This window comes from Notolabrus celidotus, chromosome 22 (assembly GCF_009762535.1).
Source record: "Notolabrus celidotus isolate fNotCel1 chromosome 22, fNotCel1.pri, whole genome shotgun sequence".
NCBI lineage: Eukaryota > Metazoa > Chordata > Actinopteri > Labriformes > Labridae > Notolabrus > Notolabrus celidotus.
Genome location: NC_048293.1, coordinates 17,890,427 through 17,911,698, shown reverse-complemented (window position 1 = coordinate 17,911,698; position 21,272 = coordinate 17,890,427). Strand labels below are relative to the sequence as shown.

General features: G+C 39.1%; 4 protein-coding genes and 1 long non-coding RNA gene across 5 annotated transcripts; 4 read left to right on the top strand and 1 right to left on the bottom strand.

Moving 5' to 3' along the window:
* Positions 1 to 707: 707 nt before the first annotated feature.
* LOC117806076 (complement component C1q receptor) lies at positions 708 to 2,950 on the top strand. The gene has a single exon (XM_034674746.1). It carries the CDS (start codon positions 730 to 732, stop codon positions 2,515 to 2,517), a length of 1,788 nt encoding a protein of 595 aa, XP_034530637.1. The 5' UTR covers positions 708 to 729; the 3' UTR covers positions 2,518 to 2,950.
* A 56-nt stretch (positions 2,951 to 3,006) lies between these two features.
* Positions 3,007 to 4,940, top strand: LOC117806078 (thrombomodulin). Its single transcript, XM_034674748.1, has one exon. The coding sequence runs from the start codon at positions 3,021 to 3,023 to the stop codon at positions 4,311 to 4,313; it is 1,293 nt and encodes a 430-aa protein (XP_034530639.1). The 5' UTR covers positions 3,007 to 3,020; the 3' UTR covers positions 4,314 to 4,940.
* Positions 4,941 to 7,129: 2,189 nt separating this feature from the next.
* Positions 7,130 to 14,496, top strand: gnmt (glycine N-methyltransferase). The gene is made up of 6 exons (XM_034674749.1): positions 7,130 to 7,575; positions 9,795 to 9,922; positions 10,066 to 10,179; positions 10,365 to 10,507; positions 10,737 to 10,858; positions 12,653 to 14,496. Exons 1-6 carry the CDS (start codon positions 7,355 to 7,357, stop codon positions 12,822 to 12,824), a joined length of 900 nt encoding a protein of 299 aa, XP_034530640.1. The 5' UTR covers positions 7,130 to 7,354; the 3' UTR covers positions 12,825 to 14,496.
* Positions 14,497 to 16,328: 1,832 nt separating this feature from the next.
* Positions 16,329 to 19,213, bottom strand: LOC117806574. Its single transcript, XR_004629694.1, has 3 exons — positions 18,954 to 19,213; positions 17,311 to 17,778; positions 16,329 to 16,829 (listed from the first exon to the last, which is right to left on the bottom strand). It is a non-coding gene; the product is annotated as an uncharacterized LOC117806574 (long non-coding RNA).
* Positions 17,230 to 20,279, top strand: prph2la (peripherin 2-like a). The gene is made up of 3 exons (XM_034675525.1): positions 17,230 to 17,865; positions 18,923 to 19,169; positions 19,909 to 20,279. The coding sequence occupies exons 1-3, from the start codon at positions 17,285 to 17,287 to the stop codon at positions 20,179 to 20,181; spliced, it is 1,101 nt and encodes a 366-aa protein (XP_034531416.1). The 5' UTR covers positions 17,230 to 17,284; the 3' UTR covers positions 20,182 to 20,279.
* The last annotated feature ends 993 nt before the right edge of the window (positions 20,280 to 21,272 follow it).

Here is a 21,272-nt window from a genome sequence, read left to right as displayed (position 1 = left end):
TACTCCCCGACCCTCTGTCGCCCTGATTGGCTAGGAAGCCACTTCTTCCTCATAGAACGCGCACAGTGATCTTATGTGAGCGGGGTCACGGGAGCAGAGAGGGGAGGGGTAGTGTTGACATTCGAAATCTCTCTCTGAACTGATATTTATATCACGACTACCAACAGCAGCTTTAACTGAGGAAGGTCAACTTTCATACATCAGAGTTTGCGGTCAGCAATATGATACCTCTGTTTCTCAATCTAGCTAAAGGTCAAAGTTCCCTCTCTGGTCTGTATTTTTAACATCAACCTCTAAGTTTCCTGCTTGGTCAAGTGCATTCCTTTCCATGGTCACCATAACCTCTCTGCTTCCTGATGAAAATGCACACAGGGCCAAAATGTTAGATATGGAATATGAAAGTATTTCGAAAGACTTAAAGTTCATACTGGTAACTTTGAGTTTCAAATAAAGTACTTCTTATTTTTACTTTGAGTAGATTAATGGCTCAGTGGTTTACTTCTTAAATGCCTGGAACCTACTGAGGCTGGAGACATCTGGAGAGGCAGTCAAAACACAGCAGAGTCTGCTATTGTTTTCTATTCCAAAACGGAACCAGTCAGCACAGTGGGGGAGGGTGGTGGCCCATACTGCAACTAAACATGGTTTCCGTCCTCAGTTTGTATACCAGACAGGATACACGAGTATGAATGTAAGTTTCAGACTCACACCACTTGTTTTTGGCAACGAATGGACCACCACATAGTGGACTCATTTTACCCCAAAACTCCCAGGAACCGTTTGGAGATACTGAGGGCAATTATGTTTTGGGTTTTTGTGCTCCAGCTAATGACAAGCTTTGAGGGTTCATCTGGAGCTGAACATGAGACGCTGTGCAGCTCTAATGCATGCTTCACACTGCATATGGACTTGGCCAACTTTGAGACGGCTAGCCAGAGCTGTATCCACAATGGAGGTTATTTGATGTCCATCAGAGAGAGAGAAGAAGACGATGTTTTGCAGCTGCTTCTTTCACAGATCAAAAGACAACATCAGGACAGGTCAATTAAATTTTGGATTGGATTAAAACTGTACAGAGGGAACTGTTCGTCAGCTGATGAGACTCTCAGGGGATTTAAGTGGGTATCTGGGGAGAAGGATTCCCACTACTCCAACTGGATTAAAGAACCCGTCACCACTTGCACAGAGGAGAGATGTGTAAGAGCTCATTATACTTCATTAGGTCAGACACAACTGAAATGGATTGATGGATCTTGTAAAAGCTCTGCTTTTTATGTATGTAAGTTTTATTTTAGAGGAATGTGTAAACCGTTAGCTCTGTTGGGGCCTGGACAGATAAATTACACAGCACCATTCTCTGACAAGCCACAAAAAAGTGTAATGCAATTATTTCCTCTTGGAACGTATGCTCAAATTGAATGTAGTGACCAGTCGTTTCACTACTCTGTGTGCATGGAGAAGGACAACATCTATGACTGGACGGCCCACGGTCCATATTGCAAAGCAGCAAAGCGATATTGCACGGTTAACAATGGTGGATGTGAACATCTATGCTCTCAGGATGTAGATGAGGCACGCTGTATTTGCAAAGAAGGCTACAACCTGGATGAGGATGGACTCACTTGCAGGATGAAAGATTTGTGTAGCGTTGACACCTGTGAGCATCAGTGTGTCACTAGGGAGTCTGGATATTCTTGCGAATGCCCAGATGGATTTAAACTAGATGTAAACCAGCACAACTGCTCTGACATAGATGAGTGCCAGTCACAGATCTGTGAGCATCATTTGTGCATTAATACTCATGGCAGCTACAGCTGTGTGTGTAAAGATGGTTATAAAATGGACATGGGTAAGTGTAGTGATATTGATGAGTGTGTGCAGCCAATATGTGAACACATCTGCTTGAACAGAATCGGATCCTTTTCATGCAAGTGCAACGAAGGCTTTACTTTATCTGAGGATGGCTATTCATGTGTGGACATAAATGAATGTGTCAGTCATGTCTGTCATCAACAATGTGTCAACACTGAAGGCAGCTTCTTCTGCACCTGCCAGCAAGGCTTCCACATGGACACCAATGGATCCATATGTGCTCCAGACGTGACAGAAACATCAGCTGCTTCATCAGACGACAGAGTCAAAGAGGGAACACGAGAGAACATCACAGACTTTTTAACCAGAGACACAGATGAGCTCCAACACCAGCCCCCTCATGCTTACACAACACTTCCAACCCTTGTGAATGTCACAGATGGTGATCAGCAGAGCAACAACACAGCATTGGTGACAAGTTTTGCCAAGACTGGTTATTCCAGGGTGATCATCTGTGTCCTCGGTTCACTCGTTCCTCTGCTGCTTTTGGTCGCAGTAACTATAGCCATCGCACTGTTTCGATGCAGGGACTCACAAAAAGAAGTCAAGAAAAACACCACTACAGACGGATATTGTTGGGTGTCTTCTGGTTTGGATCCGCGTTTGGAGAAACTATACGAGTCTATCTTGACTGATGACCTATGACATGCCAGTGATAAGAAAAGACTGTTTTCAAAGTGTTATAACTTTGTTTATGTTGTTATGCAACTTCTCTGGGTTAGGCCATGTCTTATGCAGATATTATGTATATATACTGTATATATGGAGAGAGGCGGATTAGAAATTGTACAAGCAAAGCAGTTAATTTGATGGGCCTTGCCATTAAAAGAATTAGGCTGTTCTGGTGATATCGGGGACTGATATGAGATTTAGCTAATTTTTTCTTTCATGTTCTGATATGGGTTAAACAGTTTAATATTCAAATGTGCCTTCTTTCTAGCATTTCCAAAGAAAATGTTTGAGAGAACAAACCCCTCCAATCACATTTTACTTTGTGTTCATCATATTTCATGCTGGTGTAAATATTGTGCGTGTCAAACCAATAGGCATCTGTATTATTAGCTTACACTAAAAAGAAAATAAATGGTTTACTCCAAAGAAGGTGTTTGTTATTTATTGGTATACTTGTGAATATTGTATCTCTAACCATGGAAAAAAAGAAGTCCAGCTTTATCTCGTTTCCTTCCTTTCTTTGTCATTGTCCAGAGGGGTGTTGCTTCCGGAGTAGGGCACCACAGACCCTACATCCTCCACAAGTTTTTTCAGCAGACGTTATAAGTCACCACATCCAGAACTGCTCACAGCTGACAGTGTTTTTGCCAGTGAAGGTAATCACAATGACTATTTGGATGATTTTTTTGTTGTCAGTTAGGACAGGATTTGGCCAGGAGCAGGGAGGCACTTGTAGACCTTTTTGTTCTGGGAGTGACTGTGTTACTTTGAACCATGAAAGGGTGGATTTTAAAACAGCCAAAGAAGCATGCCATGGTAGGAATGGAGAACTGATGACCTTTCAGACCAAGATAGATGAGACCATCCTTCACACTTTGAGTCAAGAACTATATGGAAACTTCTGGATTGGACTCTATTTACCTTCTGGCACGTGCAGCAACCTATCAGCACCACTGAGAGGTTATAAGTGGACCTCTGGTAGTATGCAAAGCAGCTTTATTCCATCCCTCTGCAACTGGAACGACGGCTCTGAAGTCTGCTCCTCACACTGCGTGTCTCTTTCAAATGATCAAAAGTTGACGGAGAGGTTGTGCACTGACAGAGCTGATGGATATCTGTGCAAAATGAAGTACGAAGATGCATGCCAGGCTCAGAAACTAACAGATCCCATTGTTTTCCAGAGCTCTAAAGGCTGCTCACTTGGCCCTTGTGAACATTTATGCACTGATGTAAAAGGAGGATACAAATGCTCTTGTTTCAAGGGATATATCCCAGACACTGTCAACCCCCGGAAATGCAAAATGCACTGTTCTCAACACACATGTCCTGCAATCTGTCAGCATAACCCTGATAGTGCATGCTTCTGTCCTAATGGCTATATAGCTATTGATAAAGTTTGTGAGGACATTGATGAATGTTCGATGGATTGGTGTTCTAAAGGATGTAAAAACACTTACGGGAGCTTTGTGTGCTCCTGTCCAGAAGGATTTGTGCTTAAAGATGAAGTCAGATGTATCAAAGTAGTGCACAGTGAAAATTATATGGTCACAACCCCTATTGTAATAGGTTCTGCACAACCGGCTGCAAACAATAACACATTCAAGGAGTCTTCTACTGCTGGTGGTTTTCTCTGGATATGGATTTTCCTGGCTCTGGCTGTAGTTGTGTTAATAATTGTCATAAGGTTTTATGTGGTGAAGTGGCAGAAAGGCAGAGAACAAAACTTCATGCAACAATCTGCTGCTCCTGTGGACAATATTGAGTGTTAAAAATGAGTTTACAATTATGTTTGCTTGAGATTTTACATTTTGGGATATTTGTGTAGTTCTGTTACATTTGTTGGATGGCTACTCTACATAGGGAAGCTTCTCAAAATGATAGCAAATCCTTGATTTTTTAAGTCCGGGTGTAACACTAATTATTTTTTTATTAATAACATAATTCAGAAGCAAGCTGTTTCACTGAAGTAGAAGGACTGGGTCAAGCAGTTTCTTATTTGTGTGATTGGAAGCAGCAATAAAGGAAAATCCATCATTTAAAACAAAGTCCAAATTCCATTTAAATGGAACAAGCTAAATTACTTGAATGATAGTACCTCATGTTGCTTTTGTTGAATGTTGAACTGAGAGTTTATTTGTTGAGTTGATACGTAGTCATATATTTACAAATATTCTCATTGTATGAGTTTTTCTTTGACATGTTTCATTTGAAAACCAATGAATGAGTAAATGTGTCAGATACACAATAAGCACTCAATGAACATTAAGTAGAAATGAAGCAGAGCATTTCACATAAAAGGAGAATCCTGAAAAAAATGCCAACTTATAAAATGTTACTTCTTTCTGTTACCTAAGTGAATGTAAAACACTTCTAAAAAAAAAACTATATATTTTTCTTTAAAGACATTGGTGTTTTTATATATATTTTTATACTGAACTGTGTACTAAATATGTGTTTTGATTCAAAGTGGTTTCATGTCTCATTTTGTGTTTACTCAAGAAACTGGGATTTAATCTTAAATTTGTTTATTTTATAACATTTATTGTTCTCATCATTCTTATCCTTATAGTGCCCCCTGGTGTTCATTTAAACACATTTCAGTCCCACATGGCTTCATGATTTCCTAACAAATCTTTTTAAAATTGATATTTTCTACATAAAAGCGTCACATTGAGGGATTGATCGACATACATGCATGTTCCCTGCAAATACATTTCCAAACAGACTATTTGCTGGTTGAAAAAATAATCAAATCAGTAACATAAATCAGGCTTTTGTCTGCATGTGATTTAAAAAATGCTGAGGGACTTACTGCTTAGTTACTGCTGCATTTCCAGGGGTTAATGGACACCTGAAAGGAAAAGAGCCATGGTGTTAAGTTTTATCAATAAAGAATTTCTCTTTTACTTTCTTAAACTAATATAAAAGGTCAGTCAGTAAAGTTTTCAATTTTCACCATCAAGTTTTTAATTCATTAAGTTAGCTATGCTGCATGAGATACCAACCATTCTTAGATTTTAGTTTCATACTCTGTATCATGTGTCTAAATTGAAATACCTTAAAAAATGATTTTAAATGTAATAATCTGCTGCACTCAGCACTTTGGTTGTGCACACAACAGATTATCAAAGTGTCCATATTCCAACCATTGACCATCTCATGCATCTTCAAGAAAGCAATTTGGGCTTAAAAAGGTGGCAGAAATAAAAACACAGATAATCAACCTATATTTGATGCTGTTTTATACACATTGAGCACCTTATTTACATTAACAATACACTTCCCATCCATCCATCCATTTTCTTCCGCTTATCCGGGGTCGGGTCACGAGGGTAGCAGTCCAAGTAAATTGACCCAGACATCCCTCTCCCCGGCGACACTTTCCAGCTCCTCCTGGGGAATCCCGAGGCGTTCCCAGACCAGGCGGGAGATATAATCCCTCCACCGCGTTCTGGGTCTACCCCGGGGCCTTCTCCCAGTTGGACGTGCCCGGAACACCTCTAAAGGGAGGCGTCCGGGAGGCATCCTTATCAGATGCCCGAACCACCTCAGCTGACTCCTTTCGACGCGGAGGAGCAGCGGCTCTACTCCGAGCTCCCTCCGGATGTCCGAGCTCCTGACCCTATCTCTAAGGCCGAGCCCAGACACCCTTCGCAGGAAACTCATTTCAGCCGCTTGTATCCGCGATCTTATCCTTTCGGTCATGACCCACAGCTCATGACCATAGGTGAGGGTTGGAACGTAGACCGACTGGTGGAATACACTTCTTAATAATCAAAAATAAATGGAAATGTGTTTAATATTTAAAGATTAGAGTTATGCATTGTTGTGTCTGGGTTAGGGTCAGTGTTCTCGTAAAACGATGAGTTGTATTTCAATAAGTTTCCACATCTAAAATGTACTTAAGCTGAAGAACCACCCACTATATATACACACAGTATATATGGTTTTGGCAGAAATAACCTAACATTTGGTAGTTGTTAAAGCCCCTTGTGAAAATATTCAGCCAATCACAACAGGAGGAGTTCCCCTTTATAGTATAAAACAATGAAGGTTTGGATGCTTGTACAATGTTTAAGTGGCTGACAACCTCTGGTTATAAAATAGTAAAATTCATCTATTCATTTTCTGCATCCTGTCCTGATTTGGTTCATGATGTTAATAATCAGTAAAATTGCATCACACTGGCCTGAACATTAAGAGTGTGCTATGAAGATGCCAAGTTTTTGCATTACACTTACAATAGCCCCACCCATCGCTTTCAGCCTAGGCTTGTTGATGCAAGTTTTACATACATATTTCACAAACAACCAGCTGCCCAAAAAAAATAAAAGCTGCTACTTGAGAAAAAAAATGAGCAATTACACATTTAAGGGAGGAGATCATCCAGGGACAAGAAGGGACATTTCATCCTATGTTTTATTCCCTGAGTTCAGCCTCACATGTATAAATATCTGTCTACGTTGTGGTCTCACCCCGGCCCCATATTTCCAGTTTGCACCAAGTACATTTTTTTTGGGGCGTCAGGGACGTCTGCAGACGGTAAACACGGAAGCAGGGGCGTCTTCCTTTATCCGGTCCTATCAGAAAGAAGGCGTCAGTAAATCCTAAAGTGACATTGGTTACAAGTTTGCCCACCCCTTGCCACCACCACCACCACCACCACCCCTCCCTGCTCATATAGATAACCCAACTTTACCGAAGCATGTGAACAAACACCTGTGGAAGAAGCTGCGCGATATATACATCTCTAGAAAACTCACTCAATTCACGTTTGTTTGGTGAGCTAAGAGGAAGAGTTCCCCCGGAAATGAGCAGCAGCATGTCGGTCGACAGCGTGTTTAGGACCCGCTCTCTCGGTGTAGCCGCCGAGGGTCTGCCTGATCAATATGCCGACGGCAAGGCAGCCAAAGTCTGGGAGCTGTACATCGGGGACACGCAGAGCAGGACGCAGGAATACAAGAGCTGGGTGGTGTCTCTGCTGAAGGAGCAGGGGGCGCGGTCCATCCTGGATGTGGCTTGCGGAACAGGGTAATGGTTCCATGTTTGGGCTGGCGTGGCAGTGAACACATCATTAACTCGTCTTCTCCTTGTTGTTCATTTGATTTGCTGTGTGCAATCAATCAGCTTCATTTATGTGGATAAAGCTGCTCCATATCAGAGGTTATGAATGTGCCAATTTTGCCACGTTTATAGAGTGCCATTACGCATTCATAGATGCATTATTTAATCTACTTCTCCTTGATTGAGCTATGCATTATTTAGAAATCTAATCGTACATGGATCATGGAGCTGTCCTGTTATTTTCAGTCACAATGGTTACATTATACATGAAGTTATAATGTCTTTATAAATAGTCCTAGTTTGGATAACCCGAAATTTCAAAATGCTGACATTGAGGAATCTGAACAAAACCCAGATTAGTCTGGCTTGTAATGAATGAAAGTGCAAAGTTGCACCGCCTGTGCCAGCTTCAGCCCTAAGCAGCAGTCTACTGCTGAGACCATGGTGAAATAAAAAGGTAGCTACTTATTATGTTTGCTTTTTAAAAGCCCCAAATGGAAGCAGCCTAATTTTATGTGCAGGTGTGTCAAATCTTGACTGGATTTATCAGGTATGGGCTTGTTATGAAGCTTGTTCAGGGTTGCTGTGGGTAGGTTTGACTGGTTCCCTGCAATCTGTTTACCTCTGCTGATAGTTTATCTCCATGCAGGCAGAGCAGCAAGGACACTGGCTGAACTCTGTAATTATTTGTTTTTCACAAGTAAATGTAAAGCTTCAAATCTCCGGGGTGTGATCATTCACTATGGACTCTAACCCCGTTGCATTGAATGTCTCAGTAGAAAGTTGAATGAGGTTACAAATAGCCTCACTATTTTTGGCTGTCCAGACATGCAAGCAATTCCAAGCTTTCCAGTTGTTCTGTCATCAGATTTGTTTGCAATGAGTAGAAGATGCTGCAAATGAGATAACGATTAAAGAATAAACACTCCTTGTGGATGATAACTTTTTTGTACCTTTTGTTTTCCTTGTTATGTTTTTTTACTTAAAAGTAATACACATCTTCCCCAGAACTGAATGCACAAGCCACAATTTAAGCTCCTCTCTCAGTTGGATCAGATGCTCTAAGAGAAACTGTTACTTTTTCTATTTTATAAATGCACCTCTTTGCTGTTGTGAATCATCATGAACTAACCAGGTTTTAACTAGTGATAATTTGCAACTGCTTTATTTCATTTCACACTAAATTTCCCACCTGTATTCCCTCTTAAGTTTTCAGCATTAGTAGGACGTAATACTTATAATTTGCGTTACAGACTAAATTGCAAGGAGTGTCAAAACAAGTCAATAGCTTAAGGTCAGATCAGGTTTTGGCTTGGGTTAATGTTCTCCAGTGAGGCTATCTGTGAGTTGAGAGCTACTTGCCATCAAATATCAACCAGCTTTTTATACCTGTAAATTATTTGCTTCTTATTGCATTAATCATTAAAGAGATAAGGTGAGTTAATAACAAAGAGTTGGCAAATATGACAGGCCTGGAAGCTCATGTTCATGTCTGAATTAGGGATGGTCACCGTTATTAGCAAGAAAACTATTTGATAGTCACTAAAATCATTCAGTGATTATCAAGCAAACACCCCAAACCCTGCATACACACAGATATATGAGGAGGGAGAAAGAGACTTATGACTGTGCATAGTTGTTGTACAAATGCTTATTACATATAGGTAAAGATATGATCTAGATATGCTAGTTTTCCTTGAAGTGTTTCACTTGTCATCGCATTTATATTGTCAAAGAACTTAAGTACAGGACTCTGACGGCTGCAGGATTGAGTTTTAGACACCAACGTCTTGCGGTTGTAGAGCATCACAACCAGGCACCGATTATAACAGTTGAAAAAAAAATGACATTCACATTAAAAGTCACAGATTAACTAACTATTCAGAAATCAAAACCCATCCCTAGTTCACATGAACCACCTCAGGTGTTCTTCACGTAAACACCCTTGTTCAGACTAGCTCAACTTGGAGGGATTATCTGAATATTTCCCCTCCAGACAATCTTGTTGGACAGGTTATTGCTTTAAACAACAATTTTGTTTGTTATGATTGCTTAACAATAAGATCATGATGGCATAACTCTTTAAAAAGGTGTGTCTCAATTTCTTGGAGTACAAAATACTACTTGTGATCAGCTGAGGCAGTTTCAAGTTCACTTATGTAATTACGAATGTTTTTCTTCTCTAGAGTTGACTCCATTATGTTGGTGGAGGAGGGCTTTAACATGGTGAGTGTGGATGCCAGCGACAAAATGCTCAAGTACGCCCTGAAGTCAAGATGGGAGAGGAGAAAAGAGACAGCTTTTGACCAGTGGGGTATGGCATCATTTTTCATGATGAGATTGAACTGTTATGTCTGGCATGTTAATTGTGTATTCTCAGACCAAATGTCAAGTCATATTCTGTAGTGTTCATCAGGCATTTTTCAAACTCTTTTCTTCTTGGTTTCCTCATCATAGTGATTGAAGAAGCCAACTGGTTGACATTATCGGAAGATATTCAGAAACCTGGGGCTGGCTTTGATGCTGTCATCTGCCTTGGCAACTCATTTGCCCATTTACCAGACTTTAAAGGTAACGGGGAGATTGAGGGACAAAGCTGTTACTTATCATAGCTGTTAAATGCCCATTTCAAACATACTAAATATACCTTTAATTCAATGCTCTCTCTATTTTCATTTGTTCAAATTATATAATACTATGCATGAAGACCATTTTCTTTGCGATTGGTACTGTAAGTTATGGTGCACTGCTCTTAGGGGACCAGAGTGACCAAAGGTTGGCTCTACAGAACATCGCTAGTATGGTCAGACCGGGTGGGATCCTCATCATTGACCACCGCAACTATGACTACATCCTGGAGACCGGACAGGCACCACAAGGCAAAAATATCTACTACAAGGTACTATGGTGTCCCAATATGGGTTGGAATTGTTTGTTAGTGTTACAGGTGGTGCAAAACAGACAAGTAAATGATCTAGTACTTACATATTGAGTAAAGCTTCTCACTTCCCATCAAGTTTCAGTTCTCTCTCTGCCTGTACCCCTGAAAAGAGGAAAGTTGTGATAAGTATTTTTGTCCATTTTACACTCACCAACAGGTTCAATAAATGTGTGTGTGTGTGTTTCAGAGTGATCTAACTCAGGACATCGCCACCTCAGTGCTGTGGGTCAACAGTAAGCCCCATATGATCACTCTGGACTACACCATCCAAGTGCCAAAAGCAACCCTCCACAATCTTCCTGAAGTCAGGTAGGTCTGCATTGTTAGAATTACATAACACTTGTCACGGTCTCCCTAACTAGCATTATAGTCTCTTTAATAGAGAAAAAATTAAGTAATCATTAAAGCGTAATTATCAATGATAACAAAACAACACCCTCTTCTAATGACAAATAAAGAACAACATGCAATAATCTATTTTGGTATTTAAATGTATAGGTTTTGATGTCTTCATCAGGTACATCATTATTTCTTGTATATATGGCAATGAATCACAACAAAAGTTATCTCATGGGGGCGCTGGTGGCCTAGCAGTCTAAGCGTCCCACATATAGAGGCTACAGTCCTTGTTGCAGAGGTTGCCGGTTCAACTCCCGCATTACTGCATGTCTTCCCCCACTCTCTACTCCTCACTTACTGTTTCTCTTCAGCTGTCCTATCAAATAAAGGTGAAAAAAGCCCAAAAATATATTAAAAGTTATCTCAAGATAGTTAACATGAAGAGCAGGTCTTTGACAGATTTGACAGGACATATTTTTTGGTCCCAGAACCAAAAGGAGAAGAGGGGTCTGTAATTTATAAGCACAGTGCTGTACTAACAGGGTTCCTACACATCCTGGGGAAACCTGGAATACAGTTGACCAATTTTATAATCATTGAAAACACACCGAAAACATTTTCCTAATTTCATATCAGTTTCACACAAGCTTCTTGAATCCCTCATTTTTGATGGTGCTAACAGGGAGCAGGTGTTTTCGTGTAAAATGGGATGTATTTTTGTGAAGTTTTACTTTGCAAATTCTTATTTTTGTCTATTTGAGATGATTTGCATGATTAGATTTACATTTAAAACAAAGATATATCAAATTGTATATTAAGTATCAGTTTAGTTTAATAGTTTTGCGCATTGTTTGACTAACGACCAGAGAGGGAGCGTGCTTGCTTGCTTTGGTGCGTTTGAACAGGTGTAATAATTAGTGAGAGAGTTGTGATGTTACCTGCTTTAGCTGGCACGTCATCGGCACAGTTTGCACGTCGGACTGTAAATATCCAAGATATGAAGTTGAGTGTCCTGTCGAGCCTTTATTCTCTGCTTTGAGCTGATAGGTTTAGTATTCTCTTCAGTGTCGCTGTAACTCGTCTCAGCTGTGTTTACATCCTGCGCCAAACATCTTTAGGCCCCGCCCACCTCGACATGATTGGCTGTTCAATGCCTTCTTCTTCGTGTCTTTATTGTTGGTTGGCAGCTAGCGTTTTATGCACATTAGCGCCCCTCCCTTTCTAGTGGTTGGGGGTGTAATTACAGGTAAATATTGGTAGGGAAGTATATCGAATTTTAATCGAACATGTTTATGTTTATTTATTTGCACAATTTAAAAAAAATACACAAAAAAGAACAAATATAAATAATATACTGTGCAGGAAGAGGCAGAAAACTCGGAGGGCTTATTTGAAGCCTCCGTCCAAATAGTGTTCTAATATAAAAAAATAATTAAAAAATACTAAATTGACACATATAAAGACATTAGTTGATACTAAAAATAAAACAACATACGAATAAACAAAATTAACAATTAATATAAATACAGTTATTACATCAACATAATTCAAAAGTACAAAATATGAATATGGTGTGTAGGGACACCTGTTTATGAATATGTGGTTGAGCATGATCAGTATAATTAAGTAACAGTGTTAAAAAGTTTTTCAAGCATCCTTCATAACATTTTAAAGATAAACAGTTTATGTAAGACACATTAAAATGTCTTTTGTTGAGTGTTTGCAGGATTTGTAATGTGTGCATGCTTTGTTTGTCATCCACAGTAAATTCCGTCTTTCCTATTACCCTCATTGCCTGGAAAGCTTCAAAACTTTGCTGAAAGACGCTTTCCATGGCAAATTGGAGCACAATGTGTACGGGGATTTCAAAACTTACACCCCTGGCCAGTCCCAGGCCCCGTGCTACTTCATCCATGTCTGCAAGAAGACCGCCTGAGAGCAATACCCTCAGAGTTTCTGCATGAACAAAAAGCACACTGCCAGGAAAAAGAAAGCTATCCGTCTCTATGTCTCAACATTCTCTTTAAGTCCTCCAAATTTTGGCAAAATTATGTTTGAATATTATGTTTTAAATGTTTTTCAAAATTACTTGAATAGGACAGGAAGCAATATTAGCCACAGATGCTGGAAAATACACAGAACTGCATAAGATTTTCATAGATGATCTCTTTTTATGTCACTTTAAAAATCACCAATTTTAATAAATACCATCAAAGGCTTTTACATGTGCCAATAGTATTCAGACTTCAGCGTCTGTGCCAATAACTAGCTGTCTTTTTACAACATAAGGATTGTTTTTCAGTGACCTCTGATGGATTGGGCGGTAGAAATTCATACATCTCCTTGTTTTTCTTTAATATATATTAAGTGCTATGTACCTTAAAGAAGTCTTAATTATTTCAAAAGTAAATTGGAGTTTGCGGGTCAACAGTGTTTGAAGTCAAAAGACAAAATACAAGAAATGTTTGTTTGACATATACTGTATATCTCAACAGGGTATATATTCCAAATGTCTTGGACCATTGCTTCTCTCTTACCTTTCATCTTAAGAATGTGCTGCTTTTACGCTCATTGTCCTCTCTGCTTTGCACCAAACCTTTCTGAATTTTGAAATTCACAATTACCTTGATTTTAAAATTGGTGCTGTACATTCATGAAATTCCCCATGATGGCACACTTGATTTAAGTTTCCAGTAAAGCTCAAGGTGCCTTAGCACATTCTTAGACAACAGTGTTTTTAAGTTTACAGCTCAAGTCTTATGAACATATTCAAAGCATCTGTATTTTGTGAGTATGGTCGTCGTTTCAGGCAAATCTTTCACATCTTAATGGCGTGGTTGTGCCACTGGTCAAAAGGAAGTTCCTGGCTGTCAGTCCGATTGTGAATCCTAAACCTTGAAGTGTCCTGACTACCTCACCAAATTCTTGTTTTTGAGCTCTCTGAAGCTGAACATGGTACGTGGGAATTTCTGCTTGAGATTGCACCTGAGAGAGTCTCCAACCATTTAATAGAACTTTCCTTTTCTGTTCCTATTTGATGTATGACTTCTGTTATTTCTTCTTTTTTTTTGTTCCAGCCTTTTCAAATATGTCTTACTTTGAGCCAAAGTAGCCTTTCTGGTAATTACCACGAATTAAACTGTAACAGGCAAGTCCTCAGCTTAGGCCATTAAAGATAAGAAAAAACACACCTGCATATTGAAACTGAGAGATTTGATAAGTATGTTATAAACCAAAGAGAATTTCAAAGATCATTGAGTGTCAGAACAAAGAAATATTAAGAGGGACATAACAGAGAGAAATTACTTGGCTATGTTACCCAGCTTCAAACACGTTATGCTCAATTGCCAAATAAGGAATGTGTTATTTTTTCCATGGGAAGGATGGAGAATAAATACTTTAAACACCCCTTCTGTTTGCCTTAAAGTTGTGACATGCTTTCAAATTTAATGCAGTAGAAAAAACAGAGCACACATTCGAATGTGGTGGGGATGGCTTAATGAAAGGGAGGGTTTGAAAGTTTCTGTAGAGGTGAAATTCAATCAGAACCGATGATGAAAAATTGCTTTTGAAACTCTGTCATAATAAACAATACTTGCAATAAGTGACATGAACTCTATCTTTCTTAAAGTTAACTTTTATGTGAGAAATGTGTGCATAGTGGACTTTATATTTTTTTCTGGTTTATGTCTGATATTTTCATTATAATAGACAAGCCAGGTCTTTCAATAGGCAAAGAGAAGAAGGGATAAGAGCCTGTATTTATGTCTTTTTTATATGGAGTCTTTTACACTGGAAGACTGGAGCTTAAAATCCAGATCAGACATGTCACATCACTTTATCTACTCTGTTTATCTCTTCTTTATTGTCCATTACATAGAGATTACATAGCCTTTACTTTTTAATACCTTATGACTGCCTTTTTTTATTCAAAGGCAGTTAAAAATAAGTTGAAATGTTGTATCAGCATTTAAACTGAACTACAGTTTTATAGCAGTTAAATGCTTTGGTTTTACCATCAGCTGTGAGCTTCCTCAGCCAGCTAATGCTGACTCTGATGTTGTTGCTGGCCACTGACTATGGTTTAGTTTATCAAAAGAAAGAAGTTAATGAAGGTAGCTATAAAGGGATAAAGGTCAGATAACTTGTGCATCTAAGCTTTACGAAACCTCTCTGACACCTTTTATTAAAAAGATCAACCACGGTGCAAGAACACAGTAATTTGATTATTTTGAGAGGCCTTCATACAGATTTGTTGCTTTCAAACTCTTGCTTTGTAACATTTAATGTCCAGCAGCTTGGTCTGACTCCACTCCTGGTCCCTGCAACCCTTACTGAAGTGTGTTTCAGTGTCTGCCCTGAAGATTTGCTGACTGGTCCTGTGGTTAGAGTAACGATCTCCTCTTACACAAGCTACTTTGGTACACGTTAATCCACTAATCTCACTCTCAGTTAACATTTCATTGGCTGATTTGCAGTGTGGTTGAGTGTGTACATTAATGTGTAAGTGCCTAATTGGAAACAAAGCAAGAGAGGTGAGCAGAGATGGAGGATAACAGCAGTAGGTAAAGAACTTCTTAATAAAAAAATACACAGTTCCCTGCAGGTCTTGGGCACTTTTGACCACACCCCCACAACTGTGATGTCAGAGCAAGTTTTAACCAAGGCACACCTAGCATCACTTTACTAGTCTAAGGCCAAGATACTAGAGATGCAAGAAGTGGTAAATAAAGTTAAAACATGACTTAATTTACATGGGATGTTTTGTTATTGAGTTATTTTGGACATTATTTTTTGGGACACATTATTTTAAACATCTTCTAAATAAAAATACCAAAACACTAGCTTGATCCTGCTTCTTAAATGTTGTCATGTATAATAGTAAACTTGGGATTCTGACTGGCTGTGAAATAATGGTTGCCATTTTTTCTTACATTTTGTAGATAAAATTATCAATCAAATAAATTAAATTAAATATTTTTCTATTTACTCCTACATATTCTATGACAGCACAAGTTACTAAATCTGCTTTTATTTTCAGTGTTTCATATTTATATTTGTCATATCAGTGTGCATTCACCTTCATTTTGACCTTTGACCTAGTTACTTCCAGATGGCGGCACATGTCGAAGCTTTGGATCTGTGTGTGAATATTACTTATTTTACATACCTTCACATTAAGGCTTAAACTGAACTAACTGGAGATTGAAGCTCCTGTGAGGAACTTCCAGCTGTGTCGATTTTGGTGACCTCCTGTGGACAAAGCAGTACCTCTCATATCTTTGATCATTTTATCCTGTAGTGGGTTTTTTTAAGCCACAAGGCAACCCTGCTTTCTTTGAACAGTCAAATGTATCCCTCCTTGAGTAGCTCTGTCATGGAAAACATTTTAAAAAGCTGTTCCTGGAACACACTTTGTTTGCAAACTACCCTGTGATAGTGGTTTCAGGCATCAAAAATAACCTTGACGTTATAGCCAATCTTTTTGATGATGATCTTGTCGACATTTGTAGGTCATATATAAGCATCAGTATTAATTCTAGACTTTCATAACCAGCTAAATACCCCTCATAGGAGCTTTAACTACAAAATGTCTCTCTTTCAAACTGTCAAGTCTGGAGTCATGTGTCAGCAGGTCTGCAGTCCAAGTTTTCACACTTAAGCTATTGACCTACCTGAAACAGACACAAAACACTCTAACAATGGCACTCATCCATTACTCTCATAGCACTTGGACAGTTGGATTTGCGTAGGTAGCAGAAGGTTGGTCCAAATCCCCTGCAGGGCCCAGGGCTCTTTAATGATTAAAGGAGATTAGGAGGAGGGTCAGGATTTGGCTGATAGTCCCACTCTGATGCTGTTGTGGCTGCCTTCATAGTATCCGTGTCACTACGATCACTCTTTCTGAGACTAAAGCTGAGGATGTCGGCTTCAAAGATGACTGCAAACAATTGGAAAATAATGTTTCAGAGTTCATGATGACCAGGATACGGTAGGTGCAGTGGACCTTTCTGGCTCCTGTTTAATTATGGTAGTAATTATTGATATCAAATCCTTGTCATTGAATCTTTATCTAGATATAATTGCCAGGATCACAAAATTCAAAGGGATGGCATTGTTTGTGAAAGTGAATAACATCTTGCTGATCTTTTCTGTTTTTTCTTTGTTGGTTTTTGTTTGAAGTTTGACCAAAATGCAGCGTCTACAAGTTATCATTCATGACTACAAGGCTAAGCTGCTTATGAGAGAACCTTCCAAGAACTGTGTTACAAATCCCCCTCCTCTTGTTCCCCCACACCCCCTGGAGGATAACCTGTTCCTCACCCCTGCTCTACCTGTATTCCACATTTAATCCCCCTGGATTTAAAGAAAACTTACGCTGGGGGTATATGAAAGATGGCAGTTTTGAGAGTGAAATTTACCAAGAACAAGAGGGACAAGCTCGCCCAGGTGCTGTGGCTCCTAAACTGGTTCTCAGTATTGACAGGGGCCATCCTCTTCAGCTTGGGGCTCTTTCTAAAGGTGGAGCTCAACAAGCGAGAAGAAATGATGGCTGACAGAGATATCCATTACGTGCCCAACATGCTGATTGCTGTGGGCCTCATTGCCTGTGCCATAAACTTCCTGGGTGGGAAGATCTGCTATGACTGCGTGGACACCAACAAGTTCCTGCGCTGGAAGCTGATCATGCTGCCCTACATCATCTGCACCTTCTTCTTTACCTTCTGCGTGCTGGTGGGGGCTCTGATGTGTTACGCCATGCGGGGAGAGCTTGAGGAGTCCCTGAACCAGGGTTTGGCAGCAGCCCTGAAGTTCTATAAAGACACAGACACACCGGGACGATGCTTCCTGAAGCGCACTGTGGACCTTCTGCAGATAGATTTCAAGTGCTGTGGGAACAATGGATATAAAGACTGGTTTCAGATCCAGTGGATCAGCAACAGATACCTGGATATGACCCACAAAGAGGTGATGGAGTAAGTGCAAACTGCAGAATAAGCAAACTAGTTTAGTAAAGAGTATCGTACATTCAAGAAGCCCTCAGAAAGGTCTGTTTGAAAAGTATTGACTTCAAAAAATGCAGCAAATAATATGAAATATGAGTAGGAAACCCCCCATTGTCCCTTGAAAACCTCAAGATGTTAAAGCTATATAAAAAAGACGGTGTTGCAGAGGTAAAACCACAAAATATTATTCAAATATATATCTATATATCAACTTTTTTTAACCCAGATCAGTTCAACTACAAATGTATCTTTTTAAACTTTCTGTTATGATGAAGAATTAAGTGATGCAGGGAAAATATGGAGTAGATAAAGCTCCTATATTCTATAAAGATCCCCATGTATTCTGTCACTTTCATAACAGACAATTGGTCCAATCAGGTAGTTAAAATTAAGACCTGATTCAGAGACAAGAGAGGTGACCTGAGTGACTTACAAAAAAGACTATTATGACTATTTGAAATAAAGAAATAAAACAAAATAAAGGTAATGATCACTCCACATACAACTCTGTTCTCCAAAATCTGAGTTTCTTCTCATAATTAGGACTTTTCATCTTATTATTGTTTTTATTTTTTATCCAAGTCTCATAACTTTTTGTCACACAATTCTGACATTCTGTCTTAATGTTATGATGACTCATCTGTCATGTAGGACTTTTAATTTGTGACTTAATTCCTGACTTTCTATCAAGGCCTATAGTGCATTTTTTTTCTTTATTCATTTATTTTATCTCATAATTATATTTTTATCTCATGATCTTGAAATCTCATCTCATATTTTCGACTTTTGAATTCAATAATATGACTTTAAACAAGTTTAGTCTACATAATTACTTTTTAAATGTAACTTAAATTATCACCTTTTTCTTTTACTGATGGAATACGTTTTTTGTATGATACACACTGAGCTTCTTTCATCAAAAGGAAAAAAACTCCCCAGATAGACTTAATAACACTATGAAGTTTAATATTTATACAGTGGTCCACAAATACACCCACATGAGCTTCTCCTTTTCTGTGCTTTCAAGCCGGTTAAGAAGTAACGTGGAGGGAAAATACCTGATGGATGGAGTCCCCTTCAGCTGCTGTAACATCAACTCCCCCCGGCCCTGCATCCAGCAGCAGCTCACCAACAACTCTGCTCACTTTAACTACGAGCACCAGACGGAGGAGCTGAACCTGTGGAGGAAAGGCTGCCGCCAGGCGCTGCTGGAGTACTACACCTACATCATGCAGTCCATCGGGCTCACCGTGCTCATCATCTGGCTGTTCGAGGTGAGATGGACCAGTCAACAACAGCATTTCTAGTAGAGTTTGATGAAGTGTCTCACCTGACGTAGTGACGTAATGACGCAAATGTTATTAAAGTCTTAAACTTGAAAAAAAAAAAAGGGAAGAAGTGAGTTGTCCATACTTACATGCACGCTTTTTTTAAGTTTGAGGTCAGCAAGGCATTGAGGGTTTTTACAAACACAAGGAATCTTACTCTTCAAGTACTTCTCCCATGGGCTATTAATTAGTCAGCTTCCAATTAAGCGCATGGTCGAATTGCACCATGGGTAATGTAGGCACCTAGCTTGGAATAAGAAAAGAGTAACAGAAATTGCCAATGGCTTCATGTATTGCTTCATTACATTGATTTTGGATACTTTTTTGCCTTTTTTAGTGTGCCTAACAATTTAAATTTCAAGATGTCTTTATTTTGAAATAATTGAAATGTATAAAGTCAAATAGACAGTAATCAGACATGCCTGCTGGCATTTTAGCATTTGTTTTAACACTTTGAATGTCTTTTCACCTCACTAATTAACAGTAAATTAACATTAAAAAATCTCTACTGTCATATTAGCACTCAGGTATGCTGCTGAAGAAGACTCACCTGTTGTCTTTACCTCTTCCATTTGAATACTAAACTAGAGTACACTATATTAAGGAAAATAACCAAATTCATCTTATTTGACCTCTTTTTTTGACAGAGTGTTTAAATTTTGTGCTTCTATGTGTCTGGTTTCAGCTTTCAGTGTTGACGGGGGTTCGTTTCCTCCAGACCTCCCTGGAAAATGTGTTGAAACAAGGTGATCCTGACTCTGAATCTGATGGCTGGCTGCTGGAAAACAGCTTTATGGAAACGGCTCGCACCAACCTGAACATCATCAAGAGCCTCGGCAAGAGCAACCAAATAGACACGGGCAACAATGGAGACCCAAATATTAATGTTCCAACCACATCTAAAGCAAACTATGGGCCGGACAATGTGCCGCCAAAACAAACTCCTGAAGCCAGCTGATTGGTCCTTAGCCTCAGTAAAGAGCATCCCTGAAGGCCTTTATCCAGACTGTATATTTATTTTTCTGCATCCAGAAATCACGATTTACAAATAAGAATTATCTAATATATTTGATATAAATTTGACTGCATTAAAAGCGTAATACTTTGTGGAAAATATCTTAATATATCATCATTTACCTTGAATGACAGTCTATATCTTTTGCAGATATTGCCGTCTTGACTTTAACAACCATTCATCCATCAAATCTAAATCTAAATAACTATTAATATTTATTTTGCTTCATTACAATCATGCTCATCTGTACTGTGATCTTGTTTTGAATGATACCTTGCTGCCTGTGTATCAACAAAAACACTTGAACGCTGAAAACGCTGGAGTCAGAACGATATTGAGGAACTATAGAAAATGCAGTAAAGAGATCTGAATTGTTGTAGCAAGAATTAAGTTTCTAGATTCAATGACGGGGAGATTTAGCTTATAGTTAGATATATCCGGCAGTGCAAGAACTGGCTGAAGATGATGTTGAATTTTACACTAGTTTGGGTTTTTTTTTTTAAATCTTTTATTTGCATTCAAACAAAGTTGTACCAAGGGTAGCCAAACTTTCCGTTAATATATTCTATTCTTGCTCTCACATTGGTAGAAAACACATGATCAGAAAGAAAACTGACTAAGATTGATCTCATGTGCCTCAGCATTGCCACCATGCTCTTATTAAGACACCAGTCATTTTTGCTGCACTGAGCGACAACAAAGGACACTAACCCTCTGAGCTGGTGATGGCCTGGTTTTATTGTTTGTAATTATTTTGAAAGGGCTGCAAACCAGTACATCACAAAGAGGCTGCCTTGTCTTGCCATGTGTCAATGTATAAGCTTTGGTGCAAGTCTGCCTGATAAAGGAACTCAGCTCTCCTGGCTCCCACCTTTCATTTGAGAATCAGAAGTACTCGATCAACCCCACAGAGGTTACGCAGTGGGAAGAAACTATGTGTGGGTCGTTTATTCTAGTGATGATAAATTAAATGTGTCAACATCAGAACTCAAGTGAAATCATCTTCAGGGTTTCTTACTCATGGATCATTCATT

Coding starts and splice junctions, on each gene's coding strand:
- LOC117806078 (XM_034674748.1), top strand. CDS start 3,021: ATGGAAAAAAAGAAGTCCAGCTTTATCTCGTTTCCTTCCTTTCTTTGT.
- prph2la (XM_034675525.1), top strand. CDS start 17,285: ATGGCAGTTTTGAGAGTGAAATTTACCAAGAACAAGAGGGACAAGCTC. Junction 17,866..18,922: donor ACCCACAAAGAGGTGATGGA/GTAAGTGCAAAC, acceptor TGTGCTTTCAAG/CCGGTTAAGAAGTAACGTGG. Junction 19,170..19,908: donor TCATCATCTGGCTGTTCGAG/GTGAGATGGACC, acceptor GTCTGGTTTCAG/CTTTCAGTGTTGACGGGGGT.
- gnmt (XM_034674749.1), top strand. CDS start 7,355: ATGAGCAGCAGCATGTCGGTCGACAGCGTGTTTAGGACCCGCTCTCTC. Junction 10,180..10,364: donor CCATTTACCAGACTTTAAAG/GTAACGGGGAGA, acceptor CACTGCTCTTAG/GGGACCAGAGTGACCAAAGG. Junction 10,508..10,736: donor GCAAAAATATCTACTACAAG/GTACTATGGTGT, acceptor TGTGTGTTTCAG/AGTGATCTAACTCAGGACAT.
- LOC117806076 (XM_034674746.1), top strand. CDS start 730: ATGGACCACCACATAGTGGACTCATTTTACCCCAAAACTCCCAGGAAC.